The 27,486-nt window shown below is 33.6% G+C and overlaps 1 protein-coding gene across 1 annotated transcript in view; it reads left to right on the top strand.

Annotated features, from left to right (window-relative positions):
• The window catches only part of LOC123542570 (uncharacterized), an 85,407-nt gene extending 66,719 nt beyond the window's left edge, over positions 1 to 18,688 (top strand). The window contains exons 37-46 of the mRNA XM_053532105.1: positions 522 to 613; positions 1,050 to 1,141; positions 7,151 to 7,347; positions 8,050 to 8,190; positions 10,595 to 10,679; positions 11,933 to 11,988; positions 12,762 to 12,846; positions 13,266 to 13,421; positions 16,599 to 16,966; positions 17,863 to 18,688. Of these exons, the coding sequence (XP_053388080.1) occupies positions 522 to 613; positions 1,050 to 1,141; positions 7,151 to 7,347; positions 8,050 to 8,190; positions 10,595 to 10,679; positions 11,933 to 11,988; positions 12,762 to 12,846; positions 13,266 to 13,421; positions 16,599 to 16,966; positions 17,863 to 17,876 (1,286 nt within the window). The 3' untranslated portion in view covers positions 17,877 to 18,688. The remainder of the gene's footprint in view (positions 1 to 521; positions 614 to 1,049; positions 1,142 to 7,150; positions 7,348 to 8,049; positions 8,191 to 10,594; positions 10,680 to 11,932; positions 11,989 to 12,761; positions 12,847 to 13,265; positions 13,422 to 16,598; positions 16,967 to 17,862) is intronic.
• Positions 18,689 to 27,486: the final 8,798 nt, after the last annotated feature.

Here is a 27,486-nt window from a genome sequence, read left to right as displayed (position 1 = left end):
TTGTCCGAGAACCAATACGATTACCAGAACAAATAGTTATTCCAGTATCAGATAACTTGATTAACGATAACTATGATAATCAATATTCAACTTCAAGTTGGCCCCTTCTGTATAGACTATCAAATGTCTGAGTCACGTATTGTGTTTTCTCGTATTGTCCCTGATTTCTTTTTATATTGACCATGCTTTCCTCCGATGGTCAAAAAATTGAAACCACAATGATGAAAATTAGTATAACGATCTGGAAAATGCGACATCTTAGTACCATTGAGGTATTGGGATGTTGTGTTCCCATCATCATAGTAAGATATTTTCATTATCGTCATTTAGATTGCTAACATCGTAATTTCAACTTCCGAATCTCATCATTGTAATTCTGTGTTTTCATTTTCCTTGTTTCAACACTCAACACTGTGATATTGAACATTGTGATGAGGGAAAAAAAGAAAAAGAACGCAATGATCCAAACAAGACACCATTCATTATATAAAGAAAAAGCTTGACTGAATATTACATTTCAGGAGGATATGTTTACATTGCGACGATAGGTATAGCGGTAACTGGTTCAATAGAAAATAAAGATCATGAACTGAAAGTCTATTTGAAGACACAGGTATTCATATATTTTGGGAAAAAACTATTTAAACATCGTTAGGTCAGTATATACCAAGAACACAATAGTTTTAATAAAGTTTAGGAAGAGTTCTCTGTAATGACTGACTGTGATTCGTAGATATCCCTCCTCTTAATCTATTGGTGTAAGTTATATGATAGTCAGGGTAATACTGACAAGGAATCAAGGAGTCATGTTAACTGGCCATTGTTGTTAGTAACTAAAATACCACACAATACAAAGGTTTCTCATTGACAAGGACACAACCCAAGCCTGAAACGAAATATGGAAACACGATATTTAATGTTATTATATTCAACAATTTCAATTAAACAGTTAAACTCAAATTGTGTTACATATGCAAAAGCATTAGACTGGTATTCAAAGTGCTATTTGAAAATAGATGAATAAATATTTTTTTCTTATTATTTCACAGATAAAAACTGCTTATGAATCCAAATATCCGGAGCACAATGCACGCGTCGAAATCATATCCATTTCAAAGGGCAGTAATAATAGGAAGAAACGGTAAGTCAATACGCTTTCTAATCTTAAAGTACGAATAAACATACAGATTAAATTTTTTCATTTAGGTACCTCCACGGAACCTATATTTGCTCATCTGAGCACGAAGTACTCGGTCTGGGCTGTTGTGATTACTCAACGTCCGACTCTGTCCGTCGTCGGTCCGTCCAGACTTCAAACAACATCTGCTTAGAAATCAGTCCGTGGAAGAGGACTAAACGTGGTCTGGATGTTCTTTGGACGGTCCTTTAACAAATTGTTCCAAAGAATTCCACTCCATGCAGAACTGTGGTTGCCATGGCAACTAAAATGAAAAGCTTTTGAAATCTTCTTATTTAAAGTCGCAAGGCCGAGGGCATAGATATTTGGCATGTAACATTGTGTTGCGGTTCTCAACCACACTTCTTCAAGTTATGCCCCTGGAACCATAATTGACCCCCGTCCCGTGGTACAATTGTTTTACATAGACTTATATAAGAAAACATTAAACAGTTCTTATTTATACATTTAACGTCTACTGTCCCTTTACGTGGACTCATTGTCTTTAAGGTTTTGTAGTTCATTTTGGGATAGTCCGTCCAATGTGTTTGTATAAAAGAACTCATTTAAGCCGAGGTAAGAGGAGTTTTGCATTTCATTACCTGTCAGACGGACTCGATCGAAACAAGGACAAAAATATACAAGGGATAGCTGCGTTCCAAGAACAAAAGAAAAGACACATACACATATAAATGCACAGACAAAACCATCACATTAAAGTACACAGTGCGCACCTCCTCGCAGTGGTCCAAGAACAAAAGAAAAGACACATACACATACAAATGCACAGACAAAACCAACACATTAAAGTACACAGTGCGCACCTCCTCGCAGTCCAAGAGAAATCTATCCTTCCTAATCCTTGGTATAATCAGGTACATAAAAACTGAAAAATTCAAATCACACTTGATGATAGCGGATAACGTACTTTTAACTAGGGGAAAATTTCTGAATAATTTGGGGACATACTTTTGTAAGAGTAATGATGCAGATATGTTGTATCACTCAAATCAACGATCGAAAGTGTGGTAATATTTTTTTCCAAGCTGATACATTCCACCTGTTTTTCATAAATTTGATCTACTGTATTTTCTTACGAAGAGAAATAGGCGAAAAGTAATAAAACTGCAAAATGGAAATTCTTGGGTAACATCTTTCAAGAAACTTACAAGTTTTACTATGAATAGATTATAACTGTGTTTGGTTTGAATAATATGATCGGACCTCATATTGGTCTGTAAATTTTAGAGGATAGTAATAGAGGACTGTAATATAACATATATCAGAAACAAGAGGTCATCTTATCCTCCAGTTTCTGAAAGGATCCTATATAATACCTTCGTTATCTAAAGAGATAAGATAAAATTTTATTTCAGTAGATTATATACTCTTCATTTATTTTTCGGTATTACCTTCTTTATAAAATGAAACGAGTACTTAAAGTACGTTTTGATTAGTTGATGTATTCCAAGAAAGCCAGGTTTCACGAAAAACTTAAGTAATTGCTTAGCTAGGTGCTTGTTTGTGCTCTTGATACGTCTTCAATGTTGACTTTTTCATTTATATTAGAACCGTATATGTGACGCACCATGACATTTTGGGTCCAAATTCGGCGTTACGTCATTTGAGATAACATCGATTAAAGTTACGTCACGAAAAAAAAATGGTAGACGTTACCACGTGTTCGCGGCAATTAGTGCATTTTTTGTTTTCAATAATACTCTACCTTGCCTCAAGAAATAAATGAAGTGACATTTATAAACATTTCCGTGCTTTGCAATTCCGTTTCTTTAAAAATTTTAAATGATTGATAATTTATCGCCCTTTGTATCGACACGCCATTTGTAAACATCGAAGGTCGCGGAGAAAATGAAACTAACAAAAACAATTATTTATGATTTATTTCGATTGTATAAAGAATGACAGTTAGCGAATCTCAAGGTAAGTAAGTATTTAAGCGATATGTAGTGTTAAAAAATATTATTTGAATTCATATCGACAGTTTTGTCCGATATCTTTTCCAAAAATAGCCCGGATTTGACACTATATGACAGATTCGAGGTAGCGCAGTTCACATTTTATTTACAAGTGTCAATATATTGTAGACTATATTTTATTTACTAAAACTGCCATGAATTCAACTTTTTTTAATCGGTTTTGACTCTTATTCAGGAGAATCTGTATGCAAGACAATTACATGAAGACCTTGTGACTCTGGTGCCAGACAAAATTACAACAGTCAGTCATAATGTTTAGTTACATAAGTGAAAGCCCTGGTCATTTTATATAGCCATGCCATGAAAGTGACTAATCAGGAATAGTTGAAACACATCTATTGTCAGCTTCAACCACTAATTTCTTACATGTAATGTCAAATCAGTCCATACATAAAACTTCTACAAGGCATAAATATTGCTTTTACTTGGAAAGAGACAAACAGTTTTTTCCAAAGCTTTTCATGTTAAATTTGCATACTGTTCACTTGGCCATTATTTCTGGATTCCTCACCATTTTGTACTGTTCTTGGCAAGTGACTGAAAACCACTTAGTAAAATAAATAAACTTTAGATACATTTTGTTTTGAAAGTCTTGCCAGGAATTCAAACCTATTACTCTTTTTTATAGAAGTCTTTGTGCTAAATATGTACTGAGCTAACTGCCCAGGGCATTTTTATCTCACATTTCAGCCTTTTTCAGTATTTATTTCATTTTACAGATCAACCACTGAGGATTGTTTGGCTTGTTGCAATGACCTTAAACAGTGAAATGATTTTCCAGGAAGGTCTATACACCACAAGTTGGATTTTATGGTGGTTTGTAAATTTCTTCATACATTTTTACAGTTACTATACTGCTATTCTAAGAAAGATAAAGACATTAAAGTAGCATAAACATAAATGATCTATTTCATTCATAACATTTTAAGAGAAATGATTTTGATTATAGACCAATTCAACAAATATGTGTAGTATATTAAGAAGTGAATAAGTAATGATATACAATAATTGAATATATCATGTATGTATTTTTTCATATTTTCAAAATTATTTTTACAGTATTTGTGTTTACATTAAGTTTGATTACATGAATTGTATGTCTAGTCTGTCAGAATCTTAGCTAGTTTATGTTTTCTTGAAAAGCTACTTTTTCTGCTTAAATCTGTAAGATTCTTGGATGAGTTTATACTTATCAAATCTGCTTTCATTCAGCTTATAACAAAAAGACTCTCTTAAGCTTAAAAAGATGCTTTACAGTCTTACATTCTGTAACCTTATACAAATCTTATTAAAATGAAATTCTAACGTTGATGAATTTTTGTTTTTCAGTGATTAAAGAACTATGAATATGTAAATGGGAATGAAACAGAAGGAATTAATATGTTCTACTGATCATCCAGCTGACATCATGCCTGTGGAATAGAGTGCATGTCACAAATACTGATATGAGCAAATAACTCCATATTGCACAAATAAGGTCATGTTTCCTGCCCTCATGACCTGAAAAAGTTAAAAACTCTAATTCAAATTACAAATGTGTTTCAAGAAAAAGTAAAACTGTGGGAAATATTGGATAAAAGAATTTTATAAGTGTTTTGATGCCATGACAGCTGTGAAGTTGTTTGAGAAGCACTATCTTAATTGTTCTAACAATACAGAATTTAACTTATAAATTTTCCAAAACTGCATGCATGAAATACTAAGACATGTCTGTTGAATGAATCCTAGTTGTTTCAAAACTACAACATGTGTGACATTAAAGCACAACCTTTGGAGGAAACATTTTTACAATAAACTGCCTTGCCAGTGCGAGTGTAGGAAGGATTTTTCCAGAAATGGCCATGACAGAAAACTACCAATATAGCAGAAAATATTTGTTACTGGCTGAATATAATATATCTTATTTCAAGAATTAATCATGTAAATCCATGGTTATAATTGTGTTAAAGGATATTTTTACATGACATGACCTTTGTAGAAATAACTAAATTTTTTTGCAAAATATTGTGAGTTGCCATGGTAACACAAATTTGACTTAAATTTAGATTTGTTTGATTATGTAAACAGCATGTGTCTTGTTTATATTCTGCTAATCAGACTATGTTCTGCAAGAAAATATCTTTTATATGTAACCATCAACAAAACATGTTATAACACAAATCTGCCATAAAGTGGCAGAGCTGTAATGCAGGTAGGCATATCAGGAAAATATGTAGTTCTCAAAGACAAATTACATTACATAAAATGATGTTTGTTTTTTATAAGTGATCATAATTCACCATTTATGGTGTAAAACAAATGTACACTGAACAAATGTTCTGATTCTTTCTGGAAAATTTACAAAAAAAATACTATTTTAAGAAAATAGTGCATTGTTGCCATGGTAACATTAATTTAACTTTTAAATTATTTTGGATATCATCATATGTAAACAACATCTTTCTTGTTTATATGTTATATAAGTTAAGCTGTATTATGTTAGTGAATATTTTCAATATGTAATAATTGCATCTACAAAGCACTATGTTATTACACAAGTCTGCCTTAAAATGGCAATAGTTGTAACTGAGAGAGGTTTATCTGAAAATTATATATTTCTCAAACCTTAATTTGCATGGAATGATGTCTGCTCTCTTGCTTAAATAAGAAAACAGACAGCTTTTGATGTAAATATATGGAAAAAACACTTCCAATATTCAATTTATTACAAAGAAATTGCCAAAAATGTTAGTATTTTTGTAAGAAAATACCACATTGTTGCCATGGTAATGATTCACTGATCAGTATAACTAAGTCTTCTGAAATTATAGCAAACTCACAGTTGATAGTAACAGTCTGATTATTATATCTTCTTGTCTGATTTTCTTTCTTACTGTTTAATAGATAAGGTGTCTATAACAATAAGATTAATGTCCTCGTTTTGGGGATGTTGTCTAATTTGATATCAAATATAGTCTGTATTTTGTTTCTAAAGAATGTCATAAAACAGTTGTCGGAAAATTGAATGCACACTAGAAAAATTAATTGTGTATTTATTTCACATTCTATGTAATTTATTGCTAGATTCATCAAGGTACTGTTAAAAAAGAGGTTAAATAACAAGGTTGCTATAGAAACGGTTTTTGGAACATAAATATTTTTTATACTACATGAAAGAAAGAGACAAAAAGAAATACAATCCATTAATTGCCTGTTGCCTTTGTTATTTTATCATGTATTTCATCTTGATATTATTTAAATATGGAGTCATTATTAAGATATACTGCCTCAATTTTGATACAGCTAGACAAAAACATGATGTCCGAAAAATGGTAATATCTCCATGACAACGGCTGATTTTTGTTGTCAAATTGAAGATTTTTACTCAGAAACGGTCACAGTCTGTCAGATTAGCCCAAAATCCCATTTTTGACCAAAATTGCATTTGGACCAAAAATCTCATGCTCTGTCATATATGACTATTACATAGATCAAAACACAGTAATTCTGAATTTTACAGAAAATGAAGTATAGAAATAAGAAATATACTGAAGCAAATACTTAAGTTCATTATATGGTGCTTAAATAGAAATATCATATTAGCATGATTGAAATAAGTACTGCAGACAAAAACTACTCATCAAGGTATGATTTAGCTATAGAAACAGTCGACATGAAATAACAATAAATTAACCAATAGCAAGGTTTTAAAATAACAGACTTAACTTAGTAATTACTTATTATGTTTTTTGTTTTCGTGCAATTTCGGCCGGGACGTGGTGATTTTGATAAAGGCTATATGGTCCAAATGTTAATACACTATAGTGTGAAATTATGTCGTATTTCAAAGATTGCAACGGCGTAATGTATTGCATCTTTTCCAGTCGATATTTCACCGAAACGGAGTACCTAACAAGATATTTATTCAAACAATAGCCATCTTTTGCATTTATGACTAGCGTTATATAACTGTTGAATGATAAATTCCAATTTTCAGGGAAACATCTGAGAACCTAGCTGTTGAATTTGTTTTGCATTTTGATGAACCATTGGATTCGGATAATATTACAAAAGCATGGCACGACTACAGGAAGGAAAATTGCCCAAAAGGAATATGCAAAGCAGAGAAGAATGATATATCTGTCGATCTACCATTCAATGTGATATTTGATAAAGATGTAGTATTTGATGAAAGTTTGTACCAATACTACAATATCATTTAAGATATACCTGTACCAAGCTTATATATAATATTGTTATTTACAAAGGTGTACGTATATATCTATGTCCTAAATATAGAAATGTTGAAACTGTTACTTGATAACCGATTACGACCTGTACATTTTCGAAAACTACAAACATCATGTGATTGTTCATGATGAAGTTCGTATCTGCTACTTTTGTTGTCAGTATGTTTTATAAAATACTTAAAAAGATTGTATATATGCAGTATTATATGCAAAGATTATAGTATAGTTAAACTGGTCGTAAGAAGTAGATATCTCATTCTAAAATGGTAATAAAAAGGTACATTGGCTAAAACAACTTGAGCTCAATAAATATATCATTTTCAGTATATTCTATAGTATGACATGTATTTGGATTTTAATAAAAGAAAACTTAAACAATTGCCAAATTGATGAATCAGTCACTATTGATGGGTGTATAAATACTTTTTTGCATACTGGATTGAAGTTTTCTAGGGTATTCAACAAAGCTAAATACACCCTGAGGAGAAAATAAATGCCATTATGATTAATTGCATTTGTATAATACAACCGGTGAATTATTTCATATTTTATTTTTATCAGGATATAAATCATGTTCCTCCTAACCAGGTGCCTTGGAGTTGGATATCACAAACATTTATTCTTATTTTTGTGTGCTGTATTTCAGAGAAGCAAACTGATGCATTATGCAGTATACCACAATATAATCTCTGCAACCCTGACTCAACAAAATGCCAATACATCAACGCAACATTACATTGTGAATGTAAGAAAGGTTACACACGCAAATCGGATTATGAATGCAAAGGTAATACGTGCTTTAATATCTTTATTAAAATTCATATAGTAGGTATTTATTATATCACAAGTATTATAGTTTTAAGCGTGTTTCCTATCTTTTTGTTCATCAAATACTTCGTTTCTTTTTGTTTATGTAACAGTACATACGTAAGATAACGCTGTTTGAACAATTCTTTTCATAGTTAATGTTTCAGTTACTTTATCTCTTTCACCACGAATGTATCAAAATGGCTCAAAAGGAAGCTGATATTAGATTGGAAAACGTAGTTTTTTTCGTGAAATTTGGGCCGGGACGGACGTGATGATTTTGATAAAGGCCATAGGGTCCAAACGTGTTCTAACACTTTAAAGATTTTCTTTAATATATACAAAGATGGATTTACCGTGCATTGTCTTGTTGATTAGAACACGCAAAATGATCTACTTTTGGCTATTCCACCTATAAAGAATCCCAGATTAGTATCCCTTTCATATTTAATTTTTATCAGGATATAAATCATGAATGTTAATGGTGATTCTAATGATACTTTAATTGTACCTAGTGATGCCAGAACGCCACAATTTTACATCTTGCCCAAAATTCATAAAGATATTAATTCAGAACTACCACTTGGTTACCCAGGACGGCCAATTGTATCTGGGTATAACTCTGTTACTGGAGGCATATCTGAATACATTGATAATATCTTGAAGCCACACATGGAAGCCCTGTCCTCATGTGTTAAAGACTCTACTGACTTTATTAAAAAGCTAGGGTCTATGCATAATATCTCTCCTAATGCATTTTTGGTTACTATGGATGTTTCCACCTTATACACCAATATTCCGCATGATGATGGGATCGAGGCTTGCCGTGAATATTTGGACAAAGCTCATTCATACTTGTCACATCAGTCAGTCAATGATATTTGCCAGCTTATTGAACTGGTCGTGACTAAAAACCATTTTCAGTTCAAATAATGAAAATTATGTTCAAATTTTAGGTACTGCTATGGGTACACGTATGGCTCCTACTTATGCTTCACTTTTTATGGGTAAATTGGAAAGCGATTTCCTAGCTAATACTACTGTTAAGCCATCGCTTTGGTTACGCTTCCTTGATGACATCATTTTATATGGGAACACAGTGAAGCGGACCTACTTAAATTCATTGACAGTTTAAACAATGTCCATCCCAATATAAAATTCACCCACAGTTATTCAAGAGATACAGCTACTTTTCTTGATGTTAATATTGGTAGAACTTTGTTTGCGTATACAACCCATCCCTACCAAACATTTGTCAGATCCTTAATAAATATTGGGGGCTCTTTTAACTATCTGAGAAAAGCAGTGTACGAAACCTGGTTAAATGCAAACAAATTATTGCTTACAAGCGACCTACAAATCTCAGTGATATCTTGGTTCACAGCAGCCTGGTGTCTTCGGATGTAAATGGTGGTGTTTTTAAATGTAATAGAACACGGTGTTCTCATTGCGCTAATATCACTGAATCTGCACAGTTTACAAGCTCTCAAACTTTGAAAACTTACGATGTTAAGCAAAATCTGAACTGCGTGTCTGAAAATGTTATCTATTTAATCACATGCAAAAAGTGTAAGTTACAATATGTGGGACAGACACATCAGAAATGTTCACAAACAATGAACAGCCATAAATTTGATATTAGACATTTTCCTGATACTCCTACAAATGTATCTGAACATTTCAATTCTGAAAATCACTCTGTTAGTGATTTTTCTTTCATGCCAATCGACTTGGTAAAAATGACTGGTTTAGGCTCTTGAAAGAGACTCGTTGGATTCATACATTGAATACAGCCTGGCCTCATGGCATGAATGCTAAAATATTATTTTAGTCTTTCATTTTATCACACAGATTCTTCCTAATGTATGTTTGCATATTAGTTAGTTTTGCTTGCCTGTATTAATATTATTTTTGCTTTGCAATTTTTGCAGGGAATAAGTATCTATTTTTGATCCTATACTACATGTGAATATTACGCCAAAACGGGTAACGTCAGTTGACGTCGTCATTGACGTCTTACTTTCCTGTGACGTCATGCTGTTTTGTTATTATACTCTGATGAAGTCCAATGGACGAAATATGTTAGTTTTGAAGTAAAAAGTATATTTCTGGAGTTAGTTCTTCACTTTATCTATTTTAGCCCTTTCTGGTGTACTTCGAACGTGTTAAAATAGAAATAGATTTTACTTTTGCCTGCTTAGTTGGCAAATAAAACACGATGTTTTGATCTACGTATCTAACTCCAAAACGTGTTTTATTTGCCAACAAAACACACTTGTTTAAACGTGAGTCGGTTGTATTTTGGGCATATTTCTGGTATTTAATACTTTCGACCAATTACTATTTCAGTTATCTAAATATGCATCTTTATCATACATTTTCAGTTTCAAATAATACCTGTAATGAAAATCCATGCCAGAATTACGGTTCATGTCATATGATTGATGAGGACACCGATTTTGAGTGCAGGTAAGTATAAAACATGATATGAGTTGCACCATGAGAAAATCAACATAGTGCATCTGCGCAGTCTGATCAGGATCTAAGCTGTTCGCTTTCCAATCTTATTGCAATTAAGGAAACTGTTAGCGAACAGCATGAATCCTGACCAGACTGCGCGAATGCACTTTTTTTTTTCTTCTTTTTTTTTTATGGTGCGGCTCATAAGTGCATCGAATCAGTTCGTGTTATCGTTTTATTTTTAACAGAATCATGTAAGAGTATTCTGTATAGGATATGATCATGTATTACACCGACCTATGAAAGTCGAAGGGCCATAGCTAACGATAAAATGTAATGTACAGTTAGAAAAATTTTAATATGCTTAATTTGCCCTACTGTTTTGAACAATGATGCAATTTCATTCATATATGCATTCTTCAGTTACTAGACCGCATGAACAGAAACAGTTAAAGGGTGATTAATTGTCCGTTGGTCGTCCTTCAACAAGTATAATGTTAATGTATTAACGACGGCATTTCTTAAACTTCCATAGAATGTTTATTTGCCTTGTAGTTTGTTTTTGTCCTTTGTTTGCTTTATATGAAACTTAAATTGAAAAAGGGGAAAAGAGAAAATTATTCTTTTTATTCGTCATGAGTTATCTATTTATGCATTAAAGTAGCAAAGTCATAATGTTTATCACCGCTTATTGGTCCAGTCCACTTTATATTTAGCTGAGTAATGAGATTTTAAGGGGACTCCGTGGCTGAGTGGTTAAGCTCGCTGACATAGAGCCACTTGCCACTCAGCGATGTGGGTTCGAGCCTCACTTAGGGCGTTGGATTCTTCATGTGTGGAAGCCATCCAGCTGGTTTACGGAAAGTATGTGGTTCTACTCAGGTGCCAACACGTTAAGAAATAATGAACGGAGGGTTGCTGAGGTCTTCATCCATCATCAAAGATGAAAAGTCGCCATATGACCTATAATTGAAAATTATGAATTTAATAAATGTATAAACCTTCATCATTGTCACCTAACGAAATATTCCGAATATTCCATAAACATTAAAGTAATATATACATGAGATACATGTAAAAAAAGTATCGCTGATGTTTTCTTCTCTCGAAATTGTATGGGTCTAACACTGACATAAAGACTTACTTATTGAAAATAAATGCATTATTTCAGGAAAACAAAATCCTTACAAAACACTTTGACAACTTGTACCTAGATCATATATTTACAAAGTTATGTTACTGATAGTTTTAGCAATTTGTAGGTGTCGTGATGGGTGGACGGGGAAAACATGCGAGGACGTACAATTAGCGGAAACAGGTATTTCTTCGACACATACATGTATTAAATGCGTACCTTGAAAAGACTACGTAGTCGCCTTGCATTTGCTTCATAAAATGGAAATTTCGAAAAATGACTGCGCTAAACTTTGAATTAAACCCCGCATGACACTGGGTGATTACGTATTCTCATTAGGCAATTCGGCATTATATGGGCGTTAATACAGTGTGTAGTTCAAAAGGTGCATGTCTTTCCGTAAAAAAGGAGAATGCTGAAATTGTATAGGGAGAATAAGTATCATAAATGGTTCACTACCTTAAACCTACAAAGTTAAGAATTTTATTTAGACTAAGTCAATGAGCACTACCCTAGTTAGCTATTTGTGACATATTGGATTATTATTATATTTTGATACGTCAAGTAAGAAAGAAAAGTGAATAAAGACAGGAAAATGGATTGAGAGGTATATACACATTAATATATATACGTATTACATAGTGTCTATAGAATACGTATCATATTTCAAACCAATTATAAGAAATGGAGGCAATAAGTTTTATGTACTGTTCAAGGCAAATTAATTTAAGGTAAGTAGGCCACGTCTAATTTTAGCTGAAGGTTATGTTCTTTGTTAATCGGTGATGACGTCATTCGTGATTAGCATTTAAATTCGGATTGATTAGTGTCGGTACCGAAAGCACTTAACTATATTAACTGGATTTCAACATTTTTAGCAGAAGTGCCGATGTATACGTATGTTACGAAGTCAAATATTTGAATCATAGTCATTGTATCTTGTTATCTATTTTTAGATCTCAAAACGATTTTTATTGCAACGGGGAGTAGTCTTGGAGCCGTTGTCTTTATATTGGCAGTCGTTGTCATTGCAGTATGCAGGTAAATATAATTACAATAAACCAACGAGATATGTGTATTTTGACTATATGAATTATAGACTATAGAAGTCAGAATGTAGTATATTGCTAAATATCCTCGAAAATAACTTCAACTTTTATATTTAACTTCACCACGTTACTAAACATATGGTTAGTTGTCCTTCCATATATCTTTTCCACGGGTGTATAACACATATTGATAATTATTGAGGTAGCTATCGCATTTACTTGACGCATCAACTGCAACATGTTTTCTACGAAAGCAAAACATTAATTTGTATTTAAAGTTTAGAACTAGAGAGCTACTTCCTCTCGCGCATAGCTAGTACTTAAGTCTAAGGTACTTTGAGTATGATTGACAGTGACATTACTACTATACCAACAATCTTTGTAGAACTAGGTGTGTTTCATTTTTTCCAGATGGAAAGCAGCCAAGGTTAAGGAAGTTGAGAAAATGTCTATGAGAAACATGGATAACAATGACTTCAAATCGTTCGACGGTTCTTTAATGAATAGTCAGTATATGAGGGATGGTCAGAACTTTTCATACGACAGGAATTCCTTAAATAGTTATAGGTAAATAGTAAACTCATTTTATGTGTGCAAAGTTTGTAGAGCATTTCTTAAACATGGATATGTTTGATCAACAGGAAAGGAATTTTGTTTTAAATGCAATTATATCGTGGTATTTTAAGCCGTTGGTTTCAGATTTTTGTTTGTTTGTTTAGGGTTTAACGTCGTTTTACAACAGTATTTCAGTTATGTAACGGTGGGCAGTTAATCTAATCAGTGCTCCTGTATTCTGTACCAGTAGAAACTGTTCTCTCCACATGAATCAGAGATTAAGGACGAATTATTTCAGACACAGTGTCTTTTCTCAAATCGTCACGGAAAACATACGCCCAGCCCGGGTATCGTAACTCACAACCCCGAGATCCGTAGATCTGCGCTTTCCCTATTCAGCTTAGAGGGCGGGTACAGTTATATTTAGATGATGATATGTATGATAATACGTCTAAACAAGTAAAACTTATAGTGAAATAGCTTTAAAAATACTTTTAAGGCTTAGAATGAAACCAGTTCATTACAGCAGACTCAGTAAAGCAAAAACTGTATTATCCTGAAAAATTGAATATACTCAACTTTGTCCATGTACGAGGTTAAGTTTACGGACTCCACACGACAAGGTAGTTAAAATCATTAAGCCTTTGGGAAGCAAAATATGTATTCAAGGATATGTTTTTGAGAGGTGGTGCAGTGTACAACATCGCTAACACACACAATCTCGCCAACTTAAGCGGAATTCTTTTAATATGTAGATGACTTTAATGTGGTCCGTGATCATCAGGAAGGACCAGAAAATATAACGGTAATTTTCAACACTGTGCGCAAGTACACAATGAAGGTTTCTTTTCGACTGCTTTAGCTCATTAGTCTGCTTTTATTTTGCTTTGTTGCATGTTGTGCTTCCAATGGATCATATAGATTATATTAACGATAAGTATCACTACAGCAATCTTTAAGTGCCGTATGCGACCGCAAAAGACCTCCTCGGACTCAGTGTTTTCAGATTTTCTGGTCCTTTTGGATCATGAAGCCTATTAGATATACTAGGGGTTGCTGCTCTTTACATTACTGCTCATAAACCGAGTCTGCTATTAGTATGCTTGATTACATTCTAGGCTTCATTCAAAGAATAAATAGGCGGAGATCGTTTTGAGTTTAACAAATTTTAGCAAATACATGAGGCAGCATAATCAACTCAGCTTGCCAATTTTCGATTGTATCATAAAGTTTTTCTTACTGGAACGGCTGTAATAATGCTAAAACAAAAGTTCATCGTCGTTGACCTTACGAGAGGAGATCAATTTTAACAAAAAATATGAAAATAAATATATGTTCAGTGATGAAATTTTCATTGTTCGATTTTAGATCCGCCACACAGTAGTAACTCATTCTGAATTCTAAAGTTTACACTTAGACGGAAAAGTTGTAGTAATAATTTATTGGTTTATTGTCTTCCATTTTCATTACTTCTTGATCCGCATTTTCCGTAACGAGTTTTTTTCTACAAGCAAGCTTAGCTCGATAGGGAGAGCGTAGATCTATGGATCGAGGGGTCGTTAGTTCGATCTCGGCCAGAAGCGTATGTTCTCCGTGACGATTTGATAAAAGATGTTGTGTCCGAATCATTCGTTCTCCACCTCTGATTCATGTGGCAAAGTTGGCAGTTACTTGGTTTGTACTGGTACAGAATCCAGGAATACTGGTCAGGTTAACTGTCCGCCTTTACTAGTGATGGGCCGACAATCGGCGACAATCGAATAATCGTCGGCGTTGCATTCATGAACGCGATCGCCGACTTCACTTTTCCCAGACCGATTAATTACTTGGCACCCTAAAGGGATAATTTAGTTGTTTCTGACCTTTTTCTTTTTGGTGTTTACGGTTCTTTAGGGCAGTTACGCCGAGGGAAATTACTCTACGTAAAAATAGCTTCCTCCAAAGTCTCGAAAGAAATTGAAGTCATCTGTGATAACCCAGATTTTGGAAGATATGTGGCTTTTACAACATTAAGCCGGGAAAACCATCAACCTAAAGTCTTGACATAAGTATGGCAGTATGCATTGCATGCCGTAAGACTTACGCAAGCATATTAGCAAAGGTATTTGTGGGATTGAAATCATTCCAGTCGTTAATTAAGAATTAATAAATCGTTAATACTTTTTTTTTGCTCCAAAAAAAATTAAATTAAATTTAATTAAATAACACTGGATAAGTCACTGGTGAAATTAAGAGTACCTGATTTGAAATTTACTATCTTCACAAATATTTTATTTTATGCTGTTAACTTACTCGTGTTTACGAAGGGATACAATAGAAATAAGATATTTGATGTCTGTGTGGTTCATTTCTTAAGTAATGACATAAAATATACACTGTGAGGTGAACTTATATATACTTATGTAACTAGAGTAACCGATTATCCGATTATATCCGATTAATCGAATCGGTTGGCTTGTCCGATTATGCCGATTAATCGGTTGGCAAATCTAACCGATTTGCCCATCACTAGCCTTTACATACCTGAAAAACTGTTGGAAAACGACGCTAAACGAAAAAAAAAAAACAAATAAACATCTATTTCATAACCTCATCAAAAATAGAATAGTCTACATACTTTCTTAAATAGCCTCCAGGAGCATGCCTTTTGTTTGTTTCTTTGTACAGAGATGCGATGATGAACCTCCAATTTACATGCGTCATTTTGCTCCCAACTAAATGTTCTTCTAAAAACTCCTGGCCTCTTGAAATCTATCCCATGTCAAAATATTTACATTTGATTTATACGAAGGATAGTCGGTGCTTTTGCTGTAGGTCGTGCTTGGAAAGAATTGTTTAAGTCCACCAGTGCTTTTTTCTTGCACAGTTTCATGACAAATGCTTTTAATCAGATATCTAATATTCGAGTTGTTTACCTCTTATCATACATTTATATGAATGGCGAATCTTCAAAAGTCCACGATCTATGCATGTAATTTGTCATATATTTTCGCGTTTGCAGCAAACGATATTTTGAATCGAAATACTATATCTATTAGATATCACAATGAAGAAAACAGTGAAATGTGCAGTTATAAATATTTCATTGCGTTCAATTATAAGTTGAAGCCTCTCTTATTATGATATTGTTTAGTGGCCGTCATCTTGTACTATTTTCAAACAAATCAAAATGTTTTTGTATTTTTTCAGGTCTCTACCCTATGAACAACAAAATGGTGGTAGCAGTTATAGAAACCACAATGGTTACCTCAATGGTTCAGCCGCCTACGCGAAACCTCATAAACTACCAAGGCCAAACTTTCACGGCTCTATGCCAAACCTTGCGAATCATGATGCGCATTTTTATCGCTCTGATACCCGACGGTACTCGGGTGAAGAGCCAAGAAGGGTTTCAAGTCACAACCAAGGCTTGGACGCAAATTACGACATGGACTGGAGAGCTCCGAGGAACAATGTGAATGGCCGAAGATCTCCTTCCCCTGATTACGGAAGGCCAAGTTCACCGAGGCCGGACTATGGTCGAAGAGAAAAACTTAATAGATCAGGACAGCGGAGTGGTAAGAATATCACTTACAAATATAATTCATTACCATACATGTACGTGCTCATGTTCATGTCATATGTTCCTGTTTCAAATGGAATGTATAAGACGTCTTGGTCCTATGTTTTACAAATAATATATACCAATACGATCTGTATTCAAATGTACACTTTGAAATTGTTGCGAAAATATGGTCATTTTTATTGTAGCTAATTTCAAATAATCGTGCTGTAATAAGCATAAATACAACTGTCATGTGAAAAAACACATTATAGAAATACCTGTGACATTTGTCCAGTTCTCGAAAATGTAAGGCAAGAATAACAAACTTATATTGTATACATAATAAAACTAAAGAAATTAATAAAATTAATACTTTTCTTAGATATTCAAAACATAAGATATAACAATTTGATGCATTCCATTCAATATTTGGCTTTAAAAGTAAGTGGTCATTTGACTTGTTTTATATATCATTTTGATATTCGGAATAATTAATTGCTCAAATTCGTTTTTATTCTTTTCTTTGTGTCTTCTAATATTATAGATTTGTGTATGAAACGCATCAGAACTATTTAAAATTGTTATGATAGATATCATTGGCATGATATTTTATCCGTAGGCGCATAGAAGTAACGCGTTTATTCAGACACGATTTCTGTTTAAAAACAATGAAAACCACCGTACCTATCAAATAATATGGAAGGTATTTTACTTTGCTCTCTGTACGAGCATTTGCAAACACATTATAAAGCTGAGGACCTGATATTGTAACGTATAAACCCCACAAAACTATTTTTGAATGAAAGTAACTTGTCGATGGTAAACCAGTATATGTACATCGCAAATATTTCGGTCTCCTTTAACGGGCCTCCAAATAGCTTTTACAAATAAAGGTTTATTTGTTTATAGGGGAATGGTTATAGTAGCGGAAGTAACGAATACCGACGACCGGAGAAGAGAAGGGAATACTACTACGGCAACAGACGGAGTACAAACTTCTAGAGACAAACCTTTAGATGTTGTGCTTTCAAATGGCAGTAGATTACAATAAATGCATTCTTTTTACATGTGCAAGGAAACAAGACGATATATGGTAACAGTTTTGTACGATGAAAACGAAAAACTAAATACGTGATGATGATGGTGCATTAGAGATTTATGCAGGATGTAGAAGTGATAAATGCAATGAATGTACAAAATATTTCCTGAAATGAAAATCTTTAAACTGTCTTGCAAGTGACAGATAGTTTGTTCTTAATCCAACAGTGTAAAAACATTAATTTTGCAATGGATTAGTAGAAACATTGCACAAAATATTTTGTAATTAATGTTTCTATGCGCTATGGGTTTAAACAACGTAGCAATGTAATTTTTTAAAACGAATGTATAGTGTGAACATTTTTTTTTCAACAAAAACCACATTTTATGAGTTTTAATTTTAGCTTGATATGTTATGATATGATTAGTATGTTATGTCATAGTTCTTCATACATTTTACATTCAAAATTAGCCGTGGTTCGACACACATTAGATACTATTTAATATAAAAATGTACAAATTGCTTTACGAATAGAAACTGGTTTCTTATATTTTGCATATCTCACAATGTATTAATACACAGACATTTTTTGCTTTTATAGAATTATATGCTTAATATCCTTTTTGTTGATGTACTTGCGTCTTTTTGTGTCATATATTATGAGCATTTGTTCTTCAAACATACCCCCCCCCCCCCCCCCCCCCCCCCCACACACACACATAAATATAAATGTTTTGTCATGATCATTAAAAAGTGTTTCATTAAGATTAAGTTAATTGAAATTGTGAATTTTTGTGCATTTATCGTCTTATCTTAGTATCGTGTGTTTCTACATATACATATAACCCTAAGATAATTATAGTAGTTACGGTTCCGTCTGCAAGCACAAAACCAAAGACATATGTCAGACACAAGTTGTGTACATAAATTTAGATGGAGAGTTACAGTAACAAATTCGACACAAACACACACAATGTTTTTGCTTTTACTTTTTAGCTAATCTGTCACAAAGTGACAAGGTGAGCTTTTGTGATCGCGCTGCGTCCGTCGTTCGTGCGTCCGTGCTTGCGTCCGTAAACTTTTGCTTGTGACCACTCTAGAGGTCACACTTTTTGTGGGATCTTTATGAAGGTTAGTCAGAATGTTCATCTTGATGACATCTAGGTCAAGTTCGAAACTGGGTCACGTGCCTTCAAAAACTAGGTCAGTAGGTCTAAAAATAGAAAAACCTTGTGACCGCTCTAGAGGCCATATATTTCATAAGATCTTCATGAAAATTAGTCAGAATGTTCACCTTGATGATATCTAGGAAAAGTTCGAAACTAGGTCACGTGCCCTTAAAATCTAGGTCAGTAGGTCTAAAAATAGAAAAACCTTGTGACCTCTCTAGAGGCCATATATTTCACAAGATCTTCATGAAAATTAGTCAGAACGTTTATCTTGATGATATCTAGGTCAAGTTTGAAACTGGGTTACGTGCCGTCAAAAAACTAGGTCAGTAGGTCAAATAATAGAAAAACCTTGTGACCTCTCTAAAGGCCATATTTTTCATGGGATCTGTATGAAAGTTGGTCTGAATGTTCACCTTGATGATATCTAGGTCAAGTTCGAAACTGGGTTACGTGCGGTCAAAAACTAGGTCAGTAGGTCTAAAAATAGAAAAACCTTGTGACCTCTCTAGAGGCCATATATTTATGAGATCTAATGAAAATTGGTCAGAATGTTCACCTTGATGATATCTAGGTCAAGTTCGAAAGTGGGTGACGTGCCTTCAAAAACTAGGTCAGTAGGTCAAATAATAGAAAAACCTTGTGACCTCTCTAGAGGCCATATTTTTCATGGGATCTGTATGAATGTTGGTCTGAACGTTTATCTTGATGATATCTAGGTCAAGTTCGAAAGTGAGTCACGTGCCATCAAAAACTAGGTCAGTAGGTCAAATAATAGAAAAACCTTGTGACCTCTCTAAATGCCATATTTTCCATGGGATCTGTATGAATGTTGGTCTGATTGTTCATCTTGTTGATATCTAGGTCAAGTTTGAAACAGGGTCATGTGCGGTTAAAAACTAGGTCAGTAGGTCTAAAATAGAAAAACCTTGTGACCTCTCTAGAGGCCATACTTGTGAATGGATCTCCATAAAAAATGGTCAGAATGTTCATCTTGATGATATCTAGGTCAAGTTCGAAAGTGGGTCACGTGCCACCAAAAAGTAGGTCAGTAGGTCAAATAATGAAAAAAACGTGACCTCTCTAGAGGCCATATTTTTCAAAGGATCTGTATGAATGTTGGTCTGAATGTTTATCTTGATGATATATAGGTCAAGTTTGAAACTGGGTCAACTGCGATCAAAAACTAGGTCAGTAGGTCTTGAAATAGAAAAACCTTGTGACCTCTCTAGAGGCCATTAGATCTTCATGAAAATTAGTGAGAATGTTCACCTTGATGATATCTAGGTAAAGTTCAAAACAGGGTCACGTATCTTCAAAAACTAGGTCAATAGGTCAAATAATTCAATTCATTTTAATTTTTATTGTGCGTGACATGTACCCTACATATACAATGTAATACATTTTATTATACGTTACATCTAGTACATTCTCATCTTTATAATTGCATAATATATTACGCAGGAATTGTTCTAAACAGACTTAATGTAGCTTAGTTCCTCATCAGTTCAGCTGGGATAAAGGGTAATTTTGATGTCATTTCCGCATTTGTAACACTGCAATTTTATTATGTCTGCTATATAACAGCTGCATTCCTATCAACCTCCGCTACCGTGTTAGTCAAATTCAAATAATAACACTGTTCTCCTTTCAATTTCTTTAATTGACTATCTAAAATGTTCGCATTGAAAATAAAATATGACAAAAAAATAAGCGTTAGGTATCCATATTGCTATACATAATTTGAGTAATTTTGGATTTGTTTCCTTTGAAAAGTTCAACGTGTTGTGATCAAATGTGAAAAAAAGGTCGACTTTGTAAATGTTAACTCTTTGAATATATTGTGGCAATTTTTCCATGATAAGCAAACTTTCAACATTTGTGTACCATCACCATACATAGTTTTAGGCAAGAGTGCATAACTCCATCAACATCAAGGATTTTGGCTAAACTATGGCCCCTTTTAATTTTCAAATCTTGGTTAAGTTTTTCGTAGCAGTTTATAATTTGTGTAAATTGTTTGATATATGGCTTTGAAACTTTTATCACTTATTTGTTATAACAGTTTCTATCTGTAGGCAGGAGTACATAACTCTATCAACTATTTTGGCTGAATTATGGCCCTTTTTTGACGTGGAAATTGGTGCAGTTTTCTTACAAATCTATGTTTTGTCAAAACTATTTGACGTGTTGCTTTGAAACTTTGAACACTTGTTTGTCATCATGGTCATCTGTAGGCAAGTGTACATAGCTCTGCCAATTTTGACCCTTTTTGGACACGTCAGAGTTTGTCAAAACTAATATAATAATAAATAATAATAATAATAATAAAATCTTTATTTAATGAAGGTAACATACAAAGTGTACATAACATGAAAATGAAACGTAAACTTATTTTCAGTATGGCCTTCAGTTAACAACAACAACAATACACAATGTATACAAACATTTACGATCAATTTCACAAAATCATATTTTAAAAAAAAAACATATATGTATATATATATATATATATCAATGATCAATGTATTAAATACGATTAGAAGCTTCCCATTCATCCATCCGACAGACACTCATATAATTATAAGACTATTAAAGAGAAAAAACGAACAACAGCAAAACAAAATAATAATAAAATAACTGACATCATGATATGTAAAAACTGTAATAATATAATTATTTTAAGCACTGGACTGTAACATGAACAAATGTCGTTTGATATTATTTTTGAATGTTTGTAATGTATTTGATTCCTTAATTTCAGCAGGTAATTTATTCCAAATATTAACGCTGAAGTACGAGAATGAATCTTTAAGATAATTTGTACGAGGTGTTATACGCAAAACAAGATCTTTGAGTGCTGTTGATCGTAGATTATGCAATTTATTATTTGAGACACTTAATATTTCAGTCATGTAGATCGGTACCATGTTATGCATAGATTTGTAAACCATCACAGCTGTGTGATGTGATATTTTACCCTGTTACTAAATTTAAGCCATTTTAGATCATTAAACAGTTCTAATGTAGGTGACCTTATCGGTCTGTTAAGTATGATCTTGGCCGCTCTTTTTTGTATTATTTGCACTTTATTTATGTAACATTTTGTATCTTTTCCCCAAATAGTACAACAATAATCGAGAATGGGAAGGATGTATGCATTATGGTACATCAATTTTGCTTCTTCGCTAAGATAAAAGATGATATTTTTCAGAAGTGCAATTTTTGCATTCAATTTTTTACATACATTGTCTATCTGAGCGTGCCAATTTAGTGTATTATCTAGATAAATACCTAACATTTTTTTTGCACTGTAACATTTTCTAGCTCTATGTCATTTACTTTTAATTTTAGAGCATTACATTTCTTTACTTTCATAGAAGAACCGATTATCATACATTTCATTTCTTTGGGTGTAAAGACATGTTGTTTAGAATACACCATTCATTGACGTAGTCGAGGTTTTGTTGTAAAGTGTTTTGAATTTCATCTAACTGATAACCAGAGTTATGCAGTGTAGAGTCATCAGCACATAAGTCTATATTAAGTTCATGATGTATCATTGATATGTCATTGATATATATCAAAAACAATAAAGGTCCTGGAATCCAGACTGTTTGTCGTGTATTATACTTGTATTTTGAAAAATTAATTGAAGATGTGTGGCTATGTGGCGCTCATATATTTTGGAAATGGTAGGTAGAATTGAGATTGGGCGGTAATTTTCTGCAAATTCCTTACTTCCTGATTTAAAAATAGGTAAGACACGAGCCTCTTTAAGTTTATCAGGGAAAATCCCAGAGTATATACTGCTATTTATAATTGATGTAATGCACGGAATAATAACATCCCCACAGTGTTTCAAAATTTTACGCCCTATTCCATCGAGACCTGTAGATTTATGTGTATTTAGTTTAGAAAAAATATCTTTTACTTCAAGTGTTGTTATATTGGGAATACTAAAAACAAAGAAAAATATCAAACAGGGAATGCCACGCACCAAAAGCGCAGCCTCCTCAAAACGAGCCCCTCAGCACGCAAACGCGTGCACCACACACACACACACACACACACACACACACTCAAAGCTTACACATCAGGACAAAACGAACAACACACACACACACACACTCAAAGCCAACACATAAGGACAAGACGAACAATAAGCATACACACACGCGAGCACACAAAGTCAACATACAAGGACAAAACGAACAAACAGTGGGGCACCGCCTTGGAACGGTCAGTGGCAAAAACACCACTGGGGAGCTTAAACCGGTTTATGATGCGCACCCAACCTCACTCTTACCCCCACCATGTTCCAAAGACATAGGACAGTGTAAATAAAAGTAATCCCCTCCAGGTGAATCTCTAACACACGTAATGGAAACAAAAAGGCATGGCATGTAAAACACAAACATGCTCGTGTATAAATATATAAAAAGCAAACCTTAAGAACCAAAAACGTATGTACCCAATGCCTTTTCAGAAGACAGAGCAACAAGAGAAACACCCTTAAGGGCCCGGCATGTTTTCCTAAGTGTGAATCAAGTGTCTCTTTCAGATCAGAGAAATTACTTTCAGAAAAAGAAGTTCTTTTTATAATACTTGAAATATTTATGAAATGCTTATTTAACTCATTTATAATGTTTAAATCACTTTCCAGCACTTTATCAGTAGTTTCAAGTTTAGACGGAATAGTGACATTTTTCCTTTGATTTAAGTTAGAAACATCTTTTAAGTTTCTCAAAACGTAGCAAGTATCTTTATTGTTTTCAATGGCTTTATTAAAGAAATTTTTCTTGGCTTTTTTTTATCATGGAATTTACTTTATTTCTCAATAACTTGTATTGATCAATGTCTCCATTGGCATGACAGGAGTCACGTGAATTTATCATTGTTTTTATTTCTTCGGTGAACCAGTCTGGTTGATGCTCACGTTTTAATAGTATGCCTAGAGTTTTCAAAATTGTGACTTACGTAGGCATTCTCTGAAGATGGACGACTACCATGTTAAACGTTATCTACTAGGTGCCACAAGAAAGACTTGCCCGGTACTCACCCTTGAGAGGCCCTTTATAGTGAAATAAACGAGGTCAAAGGTCATTCGGTGCATATTTTCATGTGTTTCACATAAATACTTTGTATCTTGGTCATTTATCGGTGTAGAAAAGAAACAATTATATCAAAATGAAGCCAGGGCTTTGTACATTTATTTATAAACATTTAACCAAAAATTTTCTTATTTACATACTTATGAATATTAATGAAAACTTAAAAGATTGGCAGATAATTCGTTAAAAATGATATTTTCAAATAATACAAAGATCAAATCTTCACTATTTGTGTTTAAAAATGTACAAAAATAAGCAATATTACATTTGAAACATTACTTTATATAAATATATATCTGTTTGTAGCATTATTTATTGTTTGCAAGAGTAAATACTGTCAAAAGTGGGTGGGGTATAGTAATCATTAAAAAGACAAATATTTTTTAAAAAATGACAATATTTACATATCTCATATATAAACCATATTTTGAGATAGTAAGATGTTTTGATTTTGGAATAATGTTCTTCACAAATATTAATTAAGTGTTTTTCAGCTCATTTGCATACTCATGAATATTAATTAAAATGTATGTATAGCTATGATGGTCTGTCTGTATAACCCTGATACACAAAATGGCCTGCATCTATACCTAAGGTACCAATAGTTGCCTATTTGTATGCCACGAACACTCATAGTGTATCTGTATGTATATCCATGATACCCAGAGTGACCTGTATACCTTGGATACATTGGCGATCTTTCTGTATACCAAGGGTATCCGTATTGGCATACATATATATCCCTGACAACCTGTATGTATACAATGGATACCACGATAGGCCTGTTTTCTTTACACCTAATAGCCAGGAAGACATATATACCCAGTATACCTAGAGTGTTCTTTATATATAGCAAGTTTACAAATAGCGGTACCAAGGATCCAATAGTGACCTGTATTTATAGCCAAAAAGACCTGACAGTATACCAAGGATACCAAGATAGACCTGCCTCTATACCTAGGGTACACCGGTGGCATGTATTTATACCCAGGATATTCATAGTGGTGACATTAAGTAAACGGTCAGGATGGCCTGTTTGTATATCCAGAGTACTCAAGGTGGCCTACCTAGGATGGACTCAGGTGATCTGTCTATATACCAAGCATACTCAACGCATATACTGGCCTAGTGTATAGCAACGATGGTCTGCCTGTATACCCAGGTTCTTTTACCCAGAAAGGCTTATATGTAAAACCGGGATATCCATAATGGCCAGTATATATGGCCACGATGACATGTTTGTATATCCAGGCTACACAGAGTGGCATGGCTTTATACCTTGGATACATATGTAACCTATCTGTATACCAGTGCCATCCAAAGTGACCTGAATGTATAGCCATGATGGCATGTCTATATACCTAAGATACCCGGAATGGTGTGTATGTAAATCGAAGATACCCTTAGTAGCCTATATATACATATGTATAGCCAGGATGACATGCCTTAAAACCCAGAATATCCAGAGTTGCAAGGAAAATTGGTTGACCCTTCTGTATGTCCAGAATACCCAGAATTGCCTGTCTGTATACTCAGTACATCAGTATTTGCCAGTATGTATACATGTGTAGCCAATATGACTGTCTGTATGCACAGAATACCTAGATAGGCCTTTCTGTATACCCATGATACCCATAATGACCTGTATGTATAGCCAAGGTACCGTTAGTTGACTGTATGTATAGCCAGGGTGGCTAAACATATATGCACAAAACACGCAGAGTAAATGATTGTATAACTAAGATAGCCATAGTGGAATGTACATGTATATATACCCAGGATATTTTCCCTGTATAACTAGGATACCCATTTTATCTGTCTCTGTATCCAGGATATATATTGTTACCTATATGTACAGCCAGGTGTTCCCTAGATGTCTATATGTATAGCAAAAAGGGCCTGTCTGTATACACAGGATACCCAGAGTGACATGTCTGTATACCCTAAATACCGATAGTGGTATCAATATTTATCCCGGATGGCGTGTCTGTATACAAATGATACCAAAAATGACCTGACTATATATCACTGATACACAGTTTGCCTGTCTGTATCCTAAGAATATCCATGGTGGCCTGTATGAAAAGCCAAGTTTGCCTACCGATATACCGAAGATATCCATAGTTGCCTTCTCTATACATCTAGATACATTGGATGCCCAGTCGTTATACCAAGTATACTATTGACACCAATTTAGGCTATTCTGTTTGTAAACCCAATATATATTTTAAATAGTATATTGTTTAATTATCCGTCAAAATACTGCAATACCTTACATAAAACCTTCTGTACATTCTCCAGTATATTAGAAAAACTGAACAAACTGACTTCTTGACGGTCATTGTGAAAAGTGTCTTATTGGTTGTCTGAGATGGTGTCAACCTGATTTAAAATAGTAATGTTTTTTTCAATCACAATGCTATACTAAACTACATAAAACAACTATGTAAACTCTATAGTGTATGCAAAGAAACCTTAACATATTGACTTTTGGCAACCATTTTGAAAAATTAGCGCCATATTGGTTATCTGAGGTTGCCTATATGGCGTATGGTCTTATTATCAATTGTATTTATCAATCTTAATACTGCAATAAATTACATTAAAACATATGTAAATGCTCTCATATATATGCATACTTTTGAACATACTTACCTTTGGTGGTCATCTTGGTCGCCATATTGGCTGTGTGACATAGGTTCATATTTTGAAATAGCCGGCAGATATGTACCTAATATAAAATCAATGCCTTGCTTTTGTAAAAACAAATACACAATTGTGCTAAAGATAACTGTTGGTCAGAAGTCAACTCACCCCATCCACTTCAGACAGTATCTACACATAAAACACATATGATGGCTATATAAACAGTTGCGTTTATCAATTATAGATAAGTATCCCGCATATCATTTGTTACCTTTCTGTTTTTCAAATCATGAAAATTATATATAAAACAATAAATGTTGTACCGCTGTACATGCATGTCAAATGAGCTAATTTGCATATATTGATTTTATTTCATAGTTTAATACTTTGGCTTCAATTAGATACCATTTTGCTCACTTATTTCATCAAATGGCGAAGATATGATGCCATAGAAGTGAAATTTGTAAAAACTGCACTTAATGACATTTGACCTAATTTTTGACCTTAATTTGACCTTAGGATTGTGACTACCGGCATTAATGAACTACTTATATCATATACTTCA

The sequence above is a fragment of the Mercenaria mercenaria genome, chromosome 19, assembly GCF_021730395.1.
Source record: "Mercenaria mercenaria strain notata chromosome 19, MADL_Memer_1, whole genome shotgun sequence".
NCBI lineage: Eukaryota > Metazoa > Mollusca > Bivalvia > Venerida > Veneridae > Mercenaria > Mercenaria mercenaria.
This window is presented reverse-complemented; position numbering and strand designations above follow the sequence as displayed.